Source organism: Chionomys nivalis, chromosome 13 (assembly GCF_950005125.1).
Source record: "Chionomys nivalis chromosome 13, mChiNiv1.1, whole genome shotgun sequence".
NCBI lineage: Eukaryota > Metazoa > Chordata > Mammalia > Rodentia > Cricetidae > Chionomys > Chionomys nivalis.
Genome location: NC_080098.1, coordinates 76,285,469 through 76,305,784, shown reverse-complemented (window position 1 = coordinate 76,305,784; position 20,316 = coordinate 76,285,469). Strand labels below are relative to the sequence as shown.

General features: G+C 43.6%; 1 protein-coding gene and 1 pseudogene across 1 annotated transcript; one reads left to right on the top strand and one right to left on the bottom strand.

The window, feature by feature from the left end:
- The first annotated feature begins 1,626 nt into the window (after positions 1-1,626).
- On the top strand, positions 1,627-9,493 carry LOC130885572 (putative serine protease 47). Its single transcript, XM_057787101.1, has 4 exons — positions 1,627-1,814; positions 5,173-5,450; positions 8,017-8,180; positions 9,176-9,493. The coding sequence occupies exons 1-4, from the start codon at positions 1,669-1,671 to the stop codon at positions 9,491-9,493; spliced, it is 906 nt and encodes a 301-aa protein (XP_057643084.1). The 5' UTR covers positions 1,627-1,668.
- Positions 9,494-9,648: 155 nt separating this feature from the next.
- On the bottom strand, positions 9,649-20,006 carry LOC130885571 (spermatogenesis-associated protein 31D1-like; annotated as a pseudogene).
- Positions 20,007-20,316: the final 310 nt, after the last annotated feature.

Here is a 20,316-nt window from a genome sequence, read left to right as displayed (position 1 = left end):
AAAATACTGGAAAGCTATTATATATAATTTGATGACTAGAAATGATACTTTTCATGTTTTATTTTCCTGAGAATTAATTACATTTTCCCTCTGTGTGGATCTTTTAATTCCTCCTTCTTCCACAAATTAACTTTCTCTGTGTGGGGTGTATGGGGATGTCCTAGTGAACCCCCGAGATCCCCCATCACTCCACTTATACTATAGAGCTACACCCCAGCCTGAATTTCCCTTTCATATCATTTCCTATTTTCTGTGGTTGTACTCCATGTCTTTTGTTCATTGCTGTGTAGGAACTTTCCATTGTACTGTTGCTGACTACACTGCACATGGGTTAGAGGCTGGTAATTGCAGGAATTAGAGCAAGGAGCACTGTGGTCTTGGAGGAGTTCTGATTGGGTGACAGCGGGAAGGAAAGCCGAATGGGGGGCAGGGCTTGGAGGCCTATCTCAAGACAAGGTCAAGAACTGTCCCAGCAGGGGTCAGGACCAGATCGGAGCAGGGGTCAGGCTCAGGTCAGGGCCAACTTCCCTATAGGTCCTGGAATCTGGGATGGGCACTAGGGTGGTGAGGATCGCCTATGGGCCCTGTCCTCTACTCTTGCCACTGATGTTTCTGCTGCCCCTGAGCCCCAAGGCTGGCTCTGTTCTGAAGTCTGGTGTCCCCAGCCCCTCAGAGTTTGCTGGGGTAGCACCACGGAGACCAGGGCCACAGCAAGGCTGGGAACCGTTGACCAGCGGGCATCATGATTCTATGAGCGGAGCAGAAGGTTCGTTTGAAAGCCAGTGGGCAGGTGACGGGTGGAGGCCATAAAGGCCATGCAAGGCACCGGAAGTAGTGTACCCCTTTTGCCAAGGGGGCTTAGGTTCTCTTCCGATACTGACTCTTTCCTCCCTAGGGCCTGGTGTGGTGCCGTGGGACCAAGGTGGTATCCAGGGCTGACCCAGTGGTAGTGACAGAAAGCATGGAATTACTGAGAGTGGGGGCAAAGGGAACAAAGCTCCCTGAGATTTCAGATGCTGATTCCTGGGAGAAGATAATCTTGTAAAGATCTGGGCTCAGTAATCCCCTCCCAGATGAATCATAGAAACAAAATTATCATTGTTGGCCTCACTAGGTCTCTGTTTAGAAATGTAAAGCAACTTGTTCCAGGTCACTCATCAGCACCACAAAGTCCTGCCAGCAATTCTCTCTCCCTTGGGTATTGGGCAGATTGAATTTGGGACAGTCACTGAGAAGTCATTACCTTGAATAACTAATATCAGTAACCTATGAGACTTCTAGTCTTGTGATCTGAAAAGCAAGCACAGAGCTGTGTTATTTGAGGAAACAAAGTCATAAAACCTCCCTTCTGTCCACTTGCTTGTGAGGCCCACTTAAGGATAGACTGCTGTGGCCAGCCTTTTGTTTGCTTCATCCCATCTTTCCAGACTCCTGAGCTCTTGAGCCCACAGAACCTGTCAGTGGAGTTTTTCATGTCCCAGGTGGTGACCAGTGAAAGCAGAGACCAGGGTGGCCCAAAATCACTTACACAGGTTATTTGTTTTTTGCCATGATCTTCTAATCTGTGAAGTGGAGGAAGGTCTTCCTTAGGGAGTTATTCTGCCTCTCAGGAATTGTGTCTCTAACAAATTGCACGGGGGTGTCTCCACAGTTTGTGGGAAGCCGAAGATGGTTGGGAAAGTGTTTGGTGGCCGGGATACATTGGCTGGCCAGTGGCCGTGGCAGGCCAGCCTGCTGTACCGGGGCTTGCATCTCTGTGGAGCTGTCCTCATTGATTCCCACTGGCTCGTTTCCACAGCCCACTGCTTTCAAAAGTGAGTTTGCCTTGTCTGGAACCCCCAGAGAGGGACTGGGTGGTGATGAAGATGCAGGGTGAGAGGAGGGAGTTAGAGATGGCTTGCCTTTCTCCTCTGGGCTTTTCTCTGGGGCAGTCTACTTCTGCCTGCCGTCCTCTCTGCCTGGATTAACCCCATATGCCATCACAACTTCCTTGATCTGTCCTGGTTCTCATTATATTTAATTCTCAGCTTCTGTAGGGATCCCTATACTCCCACCCTGTGCCTGCCAACTCACACAGATGTTTCCCAAGAGGATTGGCCATGCTTTGTTGTCTACCTGTAGACTTCATCTTATTTCATGGTCCCTTTCTCTCCTGTGAGTCAGATTCTAGGAAAGGACCACATATGACCAACAGCCAGGTAATTTCTTATGTTTGTAAAACTAAGCCCTGGGAAAAACTATGGTCATGCCTATGCCATATTAGGATATATGGATGGAAAGTGCCGTAGCCCAAACCTGAACACCTGCTATGGACAGCCAGGAGCCAATCTCCTCTGGCTCTCTGGAGTCTGACAAGAGGGCCTAGCTTCTGATAAGACATGGAGGAACCCAGAGGGAATGGGTGCTATACAGTCCAGACCGGGGAACTGAAACTTAGCTTTTTGGCTTTGAGGCTCCAGCTTAGTCCTGTTGGCACCTATTTAGTGCTGCATTCACCTGAGACCTTTTAGGTAACAGAATGTAGGAGATCCGAGGTCAAGGTTTCTTTTCTCTCAGAAGAAACAAGCTTCAATCAGTATAATACAGGTGAGACATGCCAAACAATATGAAGAGGGTAGCCCGAGGAACATAAATCCACAAAGATGCTGCAATCTTAGAGGAATGAAAGGAGCTACTGGGGCTACCAGAAGGGAAGAATTGGGTATGTGGAGCTGGTGAGGATCCTCCTAGTGTGGGAGCTGTGGGAAAAAAAAGCTGATACTTAGGCTGTTTACTCAGTCCTATTAGGAACAAGAAGGAAAGCTCCCTTTGACGCACTGATGTGTGCATTTAACAATTCATTTGTGAGTGCTTCATATCAAGTGGAGAAGCAGTCCTTGGTAAGGGGGCAGGAAAATATGCTAGATTTCCATCACTGTGACCAAATAATCCAGAAAATGAAGAAAAAGAAGAAGGATTATCTTGACTCATGGTTTCAGTCCAAAGTTAGTTGGCCTGTTTCTTTGATTATATAATAACACAGTTCATCACAGCAAGAACATTTGCAGAGGAGGCCTGACCACCTCATGGTAGCTAGGAAACAAAAATAATGAAAAGAAGTGAGGGCCCTTCAAGGAAATTCTCCCAATGACATAGCTTCTTTTCACTAGGTCTCACCTCCTAAATGTTCCACTCTTTCTGGATAGCATCACAGGTTGATGATTATGCCTTTAGTTATTGGCTTACTTCTAAGCCAATAACATTAAAGATTTAAATCACAAAACTCGGATGCAGCCATAGTTTTTCTTAAGTAAAAATTTAAAAGGTTTGATTTGAAGATTCTATTAGGGACCCTTCCAGTGCTGAAATTCTTTGTTCCTCCAATTCTAAGATATAATGGGGAATACTTTGTCATGAGGTTTGAGTAGAATATTCATCAGCCTGGAGAAAGAAGGCTCCTATCTTAATTACTCTTCTATTGCCATGATGAGACATCATAACCAAGGCAACCTATAAAAGAAAATGTTTACTGGGGCTCACAGTTTCAGAGGCTTTGAGTTCATGACCATTATGACAAGGAGTATGGCAGCAGGCAGGCATGGTGCTGGAGCAATACCATGTAGCTGATAGCTTAAATATTAATCCACATGTACAAAGTAGAGAAATAGATATAACTGAGAATGGATTAGGCTTTTGAAACCTAAAAACCCACACACCCCCAAGTGACACATGTCCTCTATCAAGGCCACATCTCCTAATCCTTCCCAAGCAGGTCTACCAACTAAGGATCCAACATTCAAGCATATGAGCCTGTGGAAGTCATTCTCATTTAAAGTACCACATTCTACTCCCTGACCCCCTTAGGCTGTGGCCATATTATAATACAAAAATGCATTTAGCACAACTTCAGAAATTTCCAAGTCTTTCAGTCTCAACACCATTTCAAAGTACAAAGCCTCTTGTGAGATTCAGAACAATCTATTAATTGTTACCCCTATAAGATAAAAAAGCAAATTACATTCTTCCAACATACAATGGTATCACAATATACATTACCATTCAAAAAGGAAGGAAGAGAACTACAGTGAGGAAGTAATAGACCAATGCAAGATGGAAACCCAGCAGGCTAAACTCCCAATCATGAAGCTCTATGTCCAGTGTCAAATGGCTTATATGGTTCTATCCTTCCAACTTTTCTGACTGCAACATAACTTTTCTTTTTGGGATTGATTCAACTCCCCTTGACAGGTCTCCTACAGTTGCAGTTCTAGCACCTCCCATATTCTGAGGTCTCCAGCACAACCCAGGCTTCACCTTCGCACCTTCACACAATGACCTCACTGGGCTTCCTTGCAGGGAAGCTTTTAACAGACAAAGATTCCACAAACCTCTTACTCTGTATCCTCTATGACTCTAAAGTCAGAACTACATAGCTGATGCCACCAAATTCTGCTTGCTGTTTAGGATAAAACTTGACTCCCTCAAATCACATTTGCATAAGCCTTGACTTCTTGTTGCTCTTTAGGAACAAATAATTCCTCAGACCTTTTCTTTTTACAAGTTACAGGAATAGCTGTGTGAGGTGTTCCTTTTCTCTTCAAACTTACATTTTGTATTTTTCCCTGCTTGTTCTTTTTCAATAAAATCAATTTGACCAGGGCTGTGACAGCCCATTCCCTGGTATCAAATTCTGTCTTAGTTATATTTCTATTGCCATGATGAGCTACTATGTTCAGAGCAGTTTAAAAATGTTTATTGAGACTCCCTGTTTTAGGGGATTAGAATCCATGATCATCATGGCAGGGAGCATAGCAGCAGGTAGGCAGACATGGCACTAGAGCAGTACCTGAGAGCTTTACATCTTATCTTCAGGCACACGGCAGAAAATGGGATGTAATTAGGAATTACTTGGGTTTTTAAAACCTCAAAGCCATCCCAGTGGCACACCTTCTCCAACAAGGGCACATCTTTTAGTACTTCCCAAACAGTTCTACCAATTAGGTACCAAGCATTCAGATATATGAACCTATGGAGGCCATTCTCATTCCACCTACCACAAAACTTGACTGTCAGAAAGGGAGAGACCATTCTGCATGGAATCAGGGCAGAGTGGCCAGTGATAAGTGAGTGTTCAGGAACACGGGGCTATCCTCCCACTCAGAGATGATGATGATGGACTCCTTTATCTTTCAGCAAATCCGAGGCCCCAGGGGACTATCAGGTTCTGTTGGGGAATACTCAGCTATACCAGAAAACACAGCACACTCAGAAGATGTCTGTGAATCGTATCATCAAACACCCAGACTTTGAGAAGTTTCATTCCTTTGGGAGTGACATTGCAATGCTGCAGCTGCGACTGCCCGTGAACTTCACATCCTATGTTGTGCCTGCCTGCCTCCCACCTAAAGATGCACAGATCCACAACTACACATCCTGTTGGATAACTGGATGGGGAATGCTTTCTGAAGACAGTAAGGGAAAGGGAAGTTGGAGAGGGAGTGAGGGCAGGGAGAGGAGGAAGGAAAAGGTCTCAGCTGGCAAGAGACCCAGGCTGGTACCTCACCTCCATAGCCTATGACATGAGAAAGCCATTATAGAGTCTTCTAACCCCGAAAGTGTGAAGAGTCCATAGCCACAAACTTCCCTGCAGTCCAGGTTCGGAAGGTGGGGAACTGTTGACATTTGCCATTTAGAATCTAGGCTCTTTGAATATTAATTGTTTTTTCTTCTAAGATTTCAATCAATCATGGATCTGAGGTGATTTGATTAAACTCAAAGGTCATGTGTAGAGGCTAGCACATTCCATGTTAATCAAGTTTCCAGCACTGTAACAAAATACCTAATGTAATCAGTTTTAAAAGGTAAGGTTGATTTTAGATCACAGATTTAGCTCAGAGCTTCCAGACCATGATAATTTGGCCCTTTTGTTTTGGACTTGTGGTGAAGCAGCACATTGTGGTGAGGAAATGTGTGGTAGAATAATGATGCATACCTTATGGTGGTCAGGAAGCAAATAAAGAGGAAGATCAGAGGCCGGTGTACTAGTATCTTCTTAACAGACACACATGTCCAATGACCTAACTTCCTACCATTAGGCTCTACCTCTTCCTAGTAGGATATTCAGTTACCAATAGTGTCACAGGCTGAGGACAAGGCCTCAAACACACTGGCCTGAATACTTAGTATCCAAGTATAATACATGTAATTACCAAATATCTTGGGAGTGCTTGAGTAAAGCGGAAAGTCACATGTGGTTTGAGACCATTGAGAATGCATGATTAAGTGAGAACTATTGCAGCTCTAAAGTGTTTAATCTCACTTAATCTCAACTGGCTTTATCAGCCTTGTCAGATGAACTACATAATGGAGAAATCGTTTTGGTTTTATTTGCTTGTTTGTTTGTTTGTTTCTGGTATTGAGGATTGGTCCCAGTGCCTTGCACATATTGGAAAAGGCTCTACCAGTGAGCCACCAAGATCCCCTAGCTTTTATTACTTTAGATTGAAAGTAGAGAAATGTATGCATTTATTAAAGGATTATGACTTAGAAATATGGAATAATGTAAATAAAAAAGAATGTAGATTTTTACTTATTTGTAAGATCATAATTTGGCACATTTCTTCTCAAAAAAATGTATTTTAGGTGTTTTGGGAAGAACATGTCTTCCTGAGGAGCTTTGCTCCCCCACCCATGTGCACATTCTTGAAAGCAGGGCCCACATTTTGTTTTACAATATCAGTCTAATACCTGATGGATACTGCACAGTGCTGCTGTTACATAGCCTAGCATAATTAACTCCCATTTCTTGAGTGTAGTTTCTAAAATGGTCCTCCACTTTTATTCTTATGTGCTTCTCCATGAGTCTCTACGTGGCCGTCAGCATTGCTTTATAACATAGCCATTTCATTTTCCTTTTCAGAGCCCTCCACTACGTCTCACTTGTGCTTTCAATCAAAATTTTTAAAAAAAATCCCTGTCAAGGTCTTACGTGATGATAGCACCCTGATCCATTTCTGCTTCATCATCTACTTCTTCCCTCATTTACCCAACCCCAGCTTCCTTAATTCTCCTTGAATATGTTTGAGATAATTTCCACCCCAGGACCTCTTTTTTCTCTGCAATTTTCTCTCCCCTTTAGTCTTGGTATGATTGGTTTAGATTTATTTTTACAGTCTCCCATCTGCATTTTACTTAATTATATGTACTAAAGTAGACAATTTGTACTGTCACCTCTCCTTTGTGTTATTTCTTTGACACAAATGAGTAAATCAATTTAGTTTTTCTGGTTTTACCAACTAAAAATGTTCTTTGTATCACTTTAACTAGTGCAAGGCTATTGGTGACATAGTCAGTGGATAGGTGAGTGAGATGGAGTCAAGTGAGTAAGGGAGAAGAAAAGGAAGGAAGGAAGGAAGGAAGGAAGGAAGGAAGGAAGGAAGGAGGGAGGGAGGGAGGGAGGGAGGGAGGGAGGGAGGGAGGGAGGGAGGGAAGGAAGGAAGGAGGGAGGGAAGGAAGGAGAGAGGGAGGGAAGGAAGGAGAGAGGAAGGGAAGGAAGGAAGGAGGGAAGGAAGGAAGGAAAGAAGGAAGAAAGATGGTGCATAGGCGTTGTGGATAGACGTGTTAGCAGGTATGAGGCAGCAGGATAGATGGAGACACTAATGAAAGAATACATGGATGGAAGGTTGGGTGTGGAAAACAGATTGATAAAGGTAATGAAAAATAAGTGGGTGTATGGGTGAATGGGTGGATAAAGATATTGGATAAAGATTAGTGATAAAGGTTGCTTAACAACATTGGACACAATGTGTTAGTAGGACTTGCCTCCTTATATAGTAGATTTGTGATCTACTACTGTGAGAGAGATGAGGAAGGTAAGTGGGAGTTTCTGAGAAAAAGGAGAGAAGTTCACGAGAAGTAGGTAGAAGATGGAAACAGAATTTGACACTCAGATGTCCTATGGTGAACGCCAGTCAGAGTAGCCTGGACTTCCCAGCTAAGTCACAGTGTACATCACTGACTTCCTCCTTATTTTCACAGCAAAACTGTTACCACCCTTCTCACTGCAAGAGGGTGAAGTGAGCATCATTGAGAATGAGTTCTGTAATGCCTTATATGGGCGAAGACCAGGCCAAAACAAGGACTATGTGCATGAGGAAATGCTGTGTGCTGGAGGCCTCTCCACAGGAAAGTCCATCTGCCGGGTGAGCAAGGCAGTCATGTATTTTCCCCATGCCTATTCTATCTCAGTTCCTCTAGTCTTTGTGGAGACCCCCACACTTCTTGTTTCATTACCTCTACTTGCTTTCCTTGGGTTCATGCCTCAATAATCTCCTTGAGGATAGCTTTAGCAAATCCTAACATCAATTTTTGTTGCATATCTTATACTTTTTATTAAGGCATAACATATATACAAATATGTAATTTTTAAGTAAACAGTTTGGTAATGTTTTCAGTGCTGACTTAGTATGCTTCTGGTACCCATCTCCCTTTCTTGCCACTAAGTGCATTTTGTATGTTCATTGTTATATGCTGTCTTCTGTGATGTTTCATTTAAGTTTCTTACTTTGTTGTTGAGTTGTCAGTTTCTTATGGGATCTCTTTAAACGGTATAGAAGTAAACTCACAATTGGACATAATGGATCTTCTGGGGAAACTGTCCCAGAGAAGGAAAATAGTTGGTCTGAAGTGAAGTGGCACAACCAGGGCCCAGATGTCTGGATTCTGATGCCTTCCCCATCTCTGCAGGCTTCCGACTCCTGAGCTGACATAGTCCCCATTATAGACTGGATTTCCCATGGGATTTTCCTAAAGGGATTTCACAAATGCAGTTACTTTTGGAAGTGTTCTGATATGAGCTGTCTTTACCCAGCCAAGGGATGGGCATATTTTTTCAAGAGTTCCAATTCACAAGTTGAGAAAATAGACCTAACCAAGGTTACCAAAGGGAGAGGAGTTGACTGACTATATTGCATCAGCTCAAGGTTTACAGAGCCAGGACCTACACATAGGCTAGCAGAACTAGCTTTCTTACAAGTCCCTAAACTTTCCCTTCTAGACATGAGGCATGGTAAGCAAAAAGAAAAGTCCATAAATTTTCAGCTTATCCTCATCTGCCTGGGCTCTGTAGGATCCTAACATGCAGTTGGTATTTGTGGCCCTAAGCAGATCACACACTAACTACTCTCTCTCTCCTCAGGGTGATTCTGGGGGTCCCCTCATCTGCTACCAAACCAGTTTATGGGTCCTGATAGGACTGGCTAGTTGGGGCCTGGACTGCCGGCATCCCATTTACCCCAGCGTCTTTACCAGGGTCACCTACTTCACTGACTGGATCAGCCAAGTCAAGGGACTTACTCCACTTCCAGGATCTGGATCTGTGTCTCCTCACACAGAACTACAACCTAGGCCTCTGAGAGCTGCTGGCTCCCCACAAACCTGCAGCATCTTCATAGTTGCACAAATCTGGTTCCTGTTGGTATTTATCCCTGAGGCTCAAGACCAGGCCCCAGGGTGAGCACCAGGCCTTTGGGCTACCCTTGCTCAGGTTTCTCTAAGTTATGCCTCCATTTTTTAGTTTACCATCTGAATCTTTTCCTCAGCATATCTGCCCACTCACTGCCACTACTAAAACAAGCCTATAAAAGCCAAGCAATAAAGCCTCATCCTCCCTCAACTCTGATTGCATACCTTTGTAGGTTTCCCATATCCCTTGGTGGCCAGATTTACCCTGGAGTTAGCCATCAGACCTTGAAAGGGAGGAGATGAAACATCACAAGGAAATTCTCCTTGAGGAAAAGGCAAGGAAATGGGGGTGTGCCTAATTGGGTAGGAAAATGGGGGCATGCCCACTACGGGGATACTGAGGAGTAAGGATGCACCCCCAAAGAGAGTGACATTACTATGGCCTTGACCCTGCTGTGAGGAATGCCAAATCCTTCAGGGGAAGTAGAATTTTATACCTGGCCTTCAAGTACAAGGGAGTAAGGGCCTTTCTGGAGGTGAAGCAGCACCCTCCTGGGATTTCAAGGAGGAAGAACAAATGCACAGAGAACCTGAAAGATTGAAGTGAATTTGTGGGTTTGGGGGGCTAGGATCAGGTCAAAGGGATAGAAATGTGATTTGTGGCTAGAAGTCTCAATGGATGTGGGGGACTAGAGCACTAGTCGAAAGCAGATAAAAACTGTTGTAGTAGCTGGATGAAAACCAAACATTAAGTCAACCATGCTCAAGTTTCTACTCTAGGTTAATACTGAGCATCATCCTCACCTACTCCCAGGGGCCCCACTTTTCCTATGAACCTGGTCCCTAATGTTTGAAGCCCAGACCACACCTGCCTCTGTCCACACTTGATATAACCTTGTCAGTTTGATTGACCCAGGACTTAGTAATCAAGGAAAAATTAAAACAACAAAAATGGTCTTCTGGACCCATTCTTTGGGCAATTGTACCAGGCACAGAATACTTATATGGCCAGCAGGAGTTAAGAGGCCTCACAATGCTGCCCACCCCAGTCTTTAGAATACTCCATAAAGAGGAGAGCTCCTGCTTACCCCAGGTCCATAGGAACCAGACAGCACTTACGAGGTTCCAATCATGGTGTTGTCTTATGGATTTGTGTTCCCTAGCAGCAGTGTCCTTGTTTTCAATCTTTTGCTGCCTGTGCAATAGGGCGTCCATCACAAAAGGCTCTTGTGGAAACTCAAGAAAGTATACTACATACAGTCTCAGCCACAGGAGATGGTCTATAGAGTACTTGTCTATCACAAAAAGCCCGTTTGATCCCTAGTGCTGCATAAACAAGGTATGATGACAAACTCCTGTTATCCCAGGAGTTAAGAGGTAGAATCAGAAGGATCAGAAGGATCAGATGTTCAAGACCATTCTCAGCTGTATAATAAGTTCCAAATGAGCCTGAGATGCATAAAAGCATACCTTAACACCTCCCCCCAGCACACACACATGAGAGTATCTTCTTAGTTTATTCTTGCTGGAGACCTTTTTTTTTTTTTTTGGAAGATCCTGCATCTGACCACAGCTCCACTTCTGAGGTACTGCTACAACTGGTTGTACTTCTATATTCATATTAGACCTTGCTGCTTCAAGGTCTATGGAATTAAGAACTCAAACACTTCACTTAATAACAAGCTTGGTTATGGGGTCTTGCAGCAAGGTTCATTAGGACTCTGAGATGTCAGTTAACAAGTTCTTCTTTTCATTGGGGGCTCTAAAGTCTGGGGAAGAGTTAGCCTGACAGTGGTGTGGTCCATATATATATACTTCAGTAAAGGAAGCTCAAGTGACTCAGTGTGGATTATAAGTTTCTTCACTGGCCCTACAGTTACCATGACGCCCCCCAGACTAGCTGGACTCAAGAAACCTGGGTGTCATTGGGCCTGGCATGGGCTTTTAAAACCTCAAAAATAAACCCCAATGGCACACTTTTTTCAACAAAGCCGCATGTCCTAATCATTCTAATCCTTTCCACTTCCTGATGACTGAGTTCCACTTCCTGATGACTAAGCATTCTAAAATATGAGCCTATGGGAGCCATTCTTATTCAAACCACCACAATGTCCTTACAGTCTCAACCACTAATCTCAACCTATAAGAAGACAACTGAAGAACACAACCAAAACTGAGCTGTAGTTCAGCCTAATTTATCTGTTACTTGATACCATCTGAAGTACTTACTCACTATTCATATCCTTGTGAGTAACTACACAGGGAAGGGTATCAGTAGTAAGTAGTGGAACAGGAATCAAATCCCAGAGACTTCTTGAGAGGGCTTGAACACATGTAGGCTTGTCATAGACTGTACCTATATGACTGCTGCCTAAGCCTCAGATTTCTAGTAAAGGCTTAATCTGACCTGTACTAAGAATGAGCATCAGACGTCCACTGAGGGAGATATTATGGTATAAGATCTGTAAGCCTGAGGTTGGGCTTGCCAGACACAAGGGTTTCACCAGATGGGAAGACCAGAAAGATCTACAATTTGCCCTGAACTCCATGATGATGCTATAGTTACTGTTCATACTACCAAAGAAAAGCTCAGTCTTGCTTTGGAGTAAAAAGAAATGAACTGACTTCAGAGAGAGGCTTTGCATTCCAATCTGGAACAGATGGTGCTGAGACTGTAACCAAATGCAACTGAGTTTCCAACTTGGTAAAGTCAAAGTCAAATAGGCACAGCTATGATATCAGAGTAGAACAAAATTATCTGCAGCAAGTGAGTACAGCACAAACATAATTTCCAAAATAATTTTTCCACTAAACAAAGGAAGCATGGAGATTTTTTATTTTTATTTTTCAAGACAGGCTTTCTCCGTAGCTTTGGAGCCTGTCCTAGAACTAGCTCTTGTAGATCAGTTTGGCCTCAGACTCACAGAGATCCACTTGCCTCTGCCTCCTCACGCTGGGAATAAAGGCATGCACCACCACTGCCTGGTTAGCATGGGATTTTATTGAGGGGGGCTATATGTATATGTGGATAGGCCAATTCTTAAGCATGATGAGCTTCAGTCATATGACCATATTTATCTCAAAGTCTCAGTCTCAGAACACATACATGATCAAAGTGGTAAACAGAAATTCCTCTGGGTATGTTCAGCCTGTACCATAACATTTTAGCCAAAAATAAGATATTTTGAAGCTACATTAATGTGAATTTACTCCCAAGAATTCTTACCTGGCTTAGTCACTTACAAATTCATCCCTGAGACATTTCACTGACTTTATGGGATCAGGATAAAGGACATATATTTCCTGAAGGACTGGAGTGCTTTACCTTTCTAGTTAGGGATTGAAACTCTTGAAGTTAAGGGCAAGATAGGCCTTAGGATCACGTGGGGGCAGTTTAACACTGTAACTTGAGGAGATATATACATAGGTAATTGTATCATGAATAAAATAAGTAAAGTTGATATTTGCACTTTATGTAGCCTAAAAGATAGATAATGTTCCTTTGAAACACAGTCAAAACAATTAAACAGACTAGCTAGCTAGAAAAATAAGGAAAAGATAGACACTCTTTGTGATATTTTATACAATTTCATTGAATGTGATTTTCAGCTTTTGGTTATAACAAAAGAACTTTCAAAATAAGATTTAAGCTATATAAACAAGCTAAGTAGGGCAGTAAGTTAAAAAGATTCATTATTGTTTCAGCTTTATTATTGAACTTTTTGTTGGCTCATAGGACAGGCGTTTTAAAAGCTGTTATATAAAGGACCTGCCCCTTTAAGATGCTAATCATGCTAAAAAGATCATATCCCAAGTCCCAAGCCTGGAAAAATAAGACCACTTTCCCCTTTAACTGTCTGCTTCTGGGCCAGAGTTAAGAAACCATGCTGTGTTATGGCTTCACAGCCTCTTCCCCTCAAAACTGCAAGAGATGTGTGGGAGGAATTAGGGAGAGGGGTGGGGGTGAAAATGATCAAAGTACATGAGATGAAATTGTAAACAATAAAAATGACAAAATCATCCTAAAAATCACAAGCATACTTGTCCTTTATAGGTGACACAACCTAGTTAAGGAAACCTCTGCTCTCAAGGATATGAAAGTCAATGAGGGAGAAGGTATGGCTGCCATATATTGGCAATAAGGCTAAGATAAGAGATGGGAATCAGAGGTCCTCCCCAAATCACCATAGAGTGAAAGTTCTGTTAGGGACGTATCCGACTCGTTCAAAAAGAACCTCAGAGAATCAAGTCACATGTCAGTAGCCCAAAGAGGAAATAAGTGAGAGCAAAACTGACTTGTTCTTTTTCCTGAGCACAAGTTCTATTGCCTGAAAGACAAGCCCCATGGGGAAAGCACAAACATACCTTTTCACAACATTTATTGGGGCAATCAGTATTGTAAATAAAGGATGGAATACTGAGGAGTAGAGAAATTTTTTTTTTTTTTCTGATAGGAATTCAGGAAAAGCCTTTTCTGCTTGTAAAATTGAGATGAGCTTCCTGACACAGAGCTTACAACCAAAGGGAGCAACTGAAGGTACCTGACCCAAATGATACCTATAGATGAGACATCAGTGAGGCTCTGGCTACTGTGAGGCAATGGATCGATACTGGGTACTGCTTCTGACACAGTAGCTTCTGTAAAGCCACACAGCCACACATTTCTGTAATTTATGGACCTGTCTGCTACTGTCTCCCCTTTTTTTGTCAGTGAAAGCATCACATGCACCAAGCTCTACTGTTTTGCAGGTCAAAATGTGCCTTCTTGGCAGATAGAAGGAAGTCCTTGTTCTGGCACTTGTCTAAGACATATGAATGAATGCATCCATGGTTCCTGTTGCTGTTTCACACTAAGCCCTGTTGTGGACCAGTGAACCTGCTGCATCTGAGAAGCATTCATGGTCCACTGGAAGAGCTCTGGTCAGGCGTGAGTTAAAATCTGTAAATGAATTCATCTGAGGCAGGGAGCTTGTCATTTGGGGCCCTAGAGCTTGAATGGGCAGCCTGCTTTCTGATTTAAATTTCCCTTCCCTGGATACCTGACGATTACAGTCAGATGTCTGACTTTCCTGGGGACCTGTTATTTCTTTTTTTTTTTTTAGGAAGAAAAATATTTGCATTGGATAATGACATTTCTGCTCTCTAGTACATGAGAACATTGTAAATAGTACATACACACACACACACACACACAGCACACACAACTAGTGTAACATGAGGGCCTGTTTGTTGGGTTTTATGTCCTGCCCAGTTCCCAAGCTGGTAAATCCCAAAGAATAATCACACAGAGTTCTACATAAGTTATAACCTGATTGGCCCATTAGCTCAGACTTCTTATTAGCTCTTATAACTTATATTAACCCATTTTCCTTATCTATGTTAGCCATATAGCTCAGTACATTTTTTTTTATTTTTTTTATTGAAAAAAAAATTTTCCGCCTCCTCCCCGCCTCCCATTTCCCTCCCCCTCCTCCCACCCCTCTCCCCCTCCCCCCACTCCTCTTCTCCTCCCTCTCCAGTCCCAGGAGCAGTCAGGGTTCCCTGCCCTGTGGAAAGTCCAAGGTCCTCCCCCCTCCATCCAGATCTAGGAAGTTGAACATCCAAACTGTCTAGGCTCCCACAAAGCCAGAACCTGAAGTAGGATCAACACCCCGTGCCATTGTCCTTGGCCTCTTGTCAGCTCTCATTGTCCGCCATGTTCAGAGAGTCCGGTTTTATCCCATGCTTTTTCAGTCACAGTCCAGCTGGCCTTGGTGAGCTCCCAATAGATCGGTCCGACTGTCTCAGTGGGTGGGTGCACCCCTCGTGGTCCTGACTTCGTTGTACATGTTCTCCCTCCTTCTGCTCCTCATTAGGACCTTGGGAGCTCAGTCTGGTGCTCCAGTGTGGGTCTCTGTCTCTATCTCCATCCATCGCTAGATGAAGGTTCTATGGTGATATGCAAGATATTCATCAGTATGGCTATAGGATAGGTTCATTTCAGGTTCCCTATCCTCAGGTGCCCAAGGAACTAACTGGGGACATTGCCCTGGGCATCTGGTAGCCACCCCAAGTTCAAGTCTCTTGCCAACCCTTAGGTGGTTCCCTTAACTAAGATATGAGTTTCCCTGCTCCTCTATCCAACCTTCCTATATCCCCAATCATCCCATTTCCCCAAGTTCCCCTCATCCTCTCCTTCACACTTTTCTTTCTCCATCTCCCCTTACCCCCATCCCACCCTACCCCCATTATTTCTTTCAGGGCCCTTCCAGCTACCAGAGTATTTTGTGCTTTTGTTGTATTCCCATCTGCCCCTTGAGTACTCTTGCCCTGGTTGGTGTTCAAGATCTTGGTATGTTGTGGTTGAAGAACACTGAGTTGCCCTCCCTTGACTATGCTACTGATCTTGTCAGATACAAATATGCTTTTGCCATTCACCTTTGCTCCTTGAAGCCCCAAGACTGTTTTTCCTGAATCCAGGCGCTTACCCAATGGCACAGGGGCAGCCTCAGTGGATATTCTGGGCACATCTGGGCTGTGTTTACTGCCCTCTGACTCTTTCATGCTGGTGTTGTCTAAGACCATGGATGCCTGGTGCAGAACAGGCTTTATCATTGTATATATGCTCTTGGCATGTCTGTCCTTGTTATCAGAACATGACTGTCTCTGAGCCTCGTGTTCTTCATTATCCACATGTGAGGTAAAAGGGAGAGGACAATGCCCTGCTCTGGACGCTGTGCCAGCTCTCTGACCCTTATTGGTTTCATTGAGATGACTGACCAAAGGCTTTTGCAGTGCAGTTTCAAATTTTTCCCGACATTGGCTCACCTGTGAGGTCCATGAAGGTTTACCTGACAGACTGCCTGGATGGCGTTGTAGGATTTTCTAACAGTCAGACTACAGGCCATTATCTGGAGTGCCCTTGCTGTTGCTCCATAGTTGGTGTTTTTGAACAGTCTCTAGGCTATGTCCCTTTGCCTTTAACAGTTTCTCCCCAATTGTCTTGCTGGGAAGCTTTCAGGTTTGTTCAATACACTGTTGTGTGGGTCTTTACTGCCCTGTTGCTTAAAGAAAGAGATCCATGAAAGCCCATAGTTGCTTGTAGATGAAAATGCCTCTGAAAGTTCTGCTCGACGATTCATTCATGACAGAGAGTTACGAATCCTCTGGGGTAGGCCCCAGCGTTGTAGAATGAGCCTCTTTCGAAGGTGGTGCTCAGGTTTCTTCCGGAGCTCACTGGTGAGGGGGAAATTTCCAAGAGAGATGGGCCTGGGAGCATGGGTCTTAGAAGACTGCTTGACTAATGAGGGATTGGGAGGTGGGGGACAAAATTCTTCCTGGGATTTTTTGACCACAGTGGGTAAACCCCACACTCTTTCCTGCACCTTTTACAAGAGTTTGTATTCTAGGCAGTGGATTGAAGATGCCTCAAGAGGTTGTGCTTTATCCTGGGGTCTGTGAAAATACACTCCACAGATTCTAAGATGGGATAGCAGAGAAGGTGACAACACTGGAACTGGGTGTTGAAGCTGGGTCTGGGTCTTGGCAAGAGGGACAGGTTGGGACTGAGATGTGGACAGAGTTTGGGGCAAGTTCTGTGGTTGACTCTCAGGAAAGGACAATGGTGTGTGGTTAGTAAGCACTGCAGAATCTGAGAATCTGTTGAAGCATCCAGAGGTCAAGGAACTGTCAGCCCACACAAGAGCAACAGAATTCATGGGCTCACTGTGTAGAGAAGGGATGTTCCAGAAAAACTGCATATGTTTAGGCTCTAACTGATCTTCAGAGGTCTTGAGATGGGGGGACTGCTGGTGCATGTGAAGTCTCCCTGATTTACCTTTGCAGCTCCCCAAAACATGGGAAACTGCCAAGTTCTGCTGATCAGATTCTTGGATCTTCTCCCAAGTTTTAAATGAATCAGCTATCTTTTGATCTTGTCTCTCAAGTAGTACCATGGAATCAAGGTTGGAAAAGGAAAGATTTCCAGGTAATTTAAGGCTGGTTGTGTTGTTTCCCCATAAGTAAGATTCAGAAGAATGGAGGTCAAGAAACTCCTGGTTAACCAAAAGTTCTGGCTCCAACTGGAAAGAGCTGCCAGTATCAGTCTGCTGCTGAATAAATTCTGACATTGCATGCCTTGAACTGCAAATGCCCTTGTTTGTTGGAATAGTAAACGGCTTCTTTGTTGCTGCCCACCAGAGATAGAACAGTTGTTGGTTGGAGAAGCAGTTCTGTTTCCTGGGTGGCATGTTGTCGTGGAAGAGGGAAAGTGGCACATGAATGGAGAGAATCATGGTCTAGAGAGAATTTAGCACTCACAGGAGGAATAGATTCTGATGGTACAGAGTCACCCAGTGATGAGGCAGAAAGTATGTCTTCTAAGTGGGCACTCTGTTTGAGGTGAAATGATGGAGGAAGAATGTAGAGATAGTTCATGTGGAGGGTCTGAAATTTGATTTCCTGAAGGATTTTCTGGGAGGGGAAGGGACAGAGTCAACGAGGTCTGGGACTCAGAAACTGAGATAGAATCCATACTGGACGCAGAGGCAGCACCATCTTCTCTTCAAGGGTGATCTGAGAAATCAGGTGACTAATCTTAACAGTTGTTCCATTACACACATCACAGGAAGAATCTGGATATAGTAGGTGTCGGAAGTGGGAGTGATCATGCAGCTCGCCGAGGAGGCTGCAGGAGATAGAAATTTCAATTCTGTTATAAAGACCAATATTGAAATGAGGCCTACTGGCCTAGCTGTGGTGGAGATACCCAAAACCTGTATGTATATATATATATATATATATATATATATATATATATATATATTCATTTTTATGCCACCCACACCTTCCAGAGATACTATAGCCTCTTTCCACGCTCTTTTGTATATTTTCCCATTGACTATTCCTCCCATGACAAGAACAAGCTGTGCAAATTCCCCATGATGTCCAGGAAAAAGGGAAGAATCATCTTTGCACAACAGACAGCAGCTTCCTCCATTCCTGTGTTTGTCTCTGGGTAGTTCTACAACCTGGATAAACAGAGGTATTAGTTGAAGGAAAGTAAGGTAGAAACATGATGGTCACACATGAGTCCCTTTAAGGAAAATACTTAAGCTAGTAAAGTCTAAAAGTACCAAGGACAAGTAGACAAGACCAGATTGTCATTAAGAAGGTTCACATGTATGTGGTTTCATGTAAAAAGTACCTTCATGTACTTTGTCCCATGTGATGATGCTCAGAACCACCATGTAGAGCACATAAGTCTTAGTTTCCTCACAGGTATCTAAGCACCCAGGTATCAAGCATACCAGTGATATCAGGAAGCAAGAGCATGTGCCCCCAAAAGCCAACCAAACAACCCCTCCAAAAAAACATGCATTGTCCTCCCTGGACATGATCAGTGCTCATTGCATTTGTAGCACCCATTGTCCAGATGGCACCTGGAGCTTCTTGCCCACAGTAGAGCAGAGAATCAACTCCAGCATATCTCCCATGTTGTCTTTCTGTGAGTCTCTCCTTTGAGGACTATTTCCTGAGAGACTGTCTGGGAACTTTCTGTCTTCAGATCATAGACCTAGTACCTTATAGAAATGACAGGATGGGAACCTGTGAAGAAGATGCCCAACAGATAGGAACCTACCTTTAAATGATCTCCTCCTTCCTTTCTTAGCTGCGCTCTGCCACTATGGACATAGAAAAATGAACAAGGCATTGTAATTTTTTTCTGCTGTTTCTTTTCTGAAGAAACCCAGACTTCATAAACCAAGAATATTATGATACGTATTCAATGAATGAAATTTAGTCCTCCCTTGAGTTAACTTTCAGAGGTGACCAGATATTTTGTCTTCCCTTATTTGGGAAATTAAAGAAAAATTTTGTCTGTAAGAGCCACATTTGTGATTATCAGTCAAAAATTTGAGGCCAGCAGCAACATCTGTGCTCTCTTTGAGACTCCTTTGTCCTGTGGGACAAAGCTCAGGTTTCAGGTTCTGCTCAAGGGCTCCACTCAGCCAGCACTGCTTTCCTGACCAGCCCAACTTGGAGGGTAGCTGGGGGAATGTACATGCAGGATGAGAATGGAACCTGGGACTGAGCATTGGGAGAAGCTATTCTCCTTCAGAGTATCCACCTTCTAGAACTAATCCTTTGAGACCAAGAATCAGTATTTTATACCTTTTTGGTCTAGAACTCTTACCCATACTCAGAGTAGTAGACTGAAGATCTTGATGAAAACTTTAGTCCTGTTTTCCTCTTCAGGCAAGACTAATGCCCTAGGAAATCAGTGTTCTTTACTCCCTGCAGTATCCCATCTCAGGCAGGGCTCTGGCAGATAGCCAAACTCATATAGTAACTCATTTGGCATCGTAGCAATGCTTATAGGGTTCACCATACATCCTCGCCTTTTTGATGTCCTGATTTTTCTAAGGCGGTGCTAAGAATGGTTTCAATATCAAATACCATAGGTATAGAAGAATAAACCCCACTCCACTCAGAAAGATATAATTGGGGTCAGTATCCAAAAAAGCTGATTCAATGTCTAGCCATATTTTAATTTATCTATTTACAAAAGAGAAGATGTTCTCCATAGACTAAATCACATGGCTGCCTAAGGCATCTGAGTTCTGAGGTTGTATGGGACTCACCTTAGGCCCAGGTATGCATCACAGAGCAGGGGAGAGTCATAGACGGTTTGTGAGGCCAGAGAGAAGTGAGCCCTCAGTTCCTCCTTCTCCTTTCTCCACGCCACACCAGTGACCTCTGAGACTGCTGCTCCATTTTCCATCCCCCCTTACCTCACTTCATGTTCCTCAGGGAACTTTCCCTTTTATTCCCTTTGTGATCTGGTTGCCAACTCAAATCTCTTTAGTTTTGGAGTACTCTTGACTTGGACTCAGT

Excerpts from the sequence above, each read along its gene's own strand:
- LOC130885572 (XM_057787101.1), top strand. The coding sequence starts at position 1,669 with ATGGTTGGGAAAGTGTTTGGTGGCCGGGATACATTGGCTGGCCAGTGG. Across the intron at positions 5,451-8,016 it reads GGGAATGCTTTCTGAAGACA|CAAAACTGTTACCACCCTTC; the intron begins GTAAGGGAAAGG and ends TTATTTTCACAG. Across the intron at positions 8,181-9,175 it reads CAGGAAAGTCCATCTGCCGG|GGTGATTCTGGGGGTCCCCT; the intron begins GTGAGCAAGGCA and ends CTCTCTCCTCAG.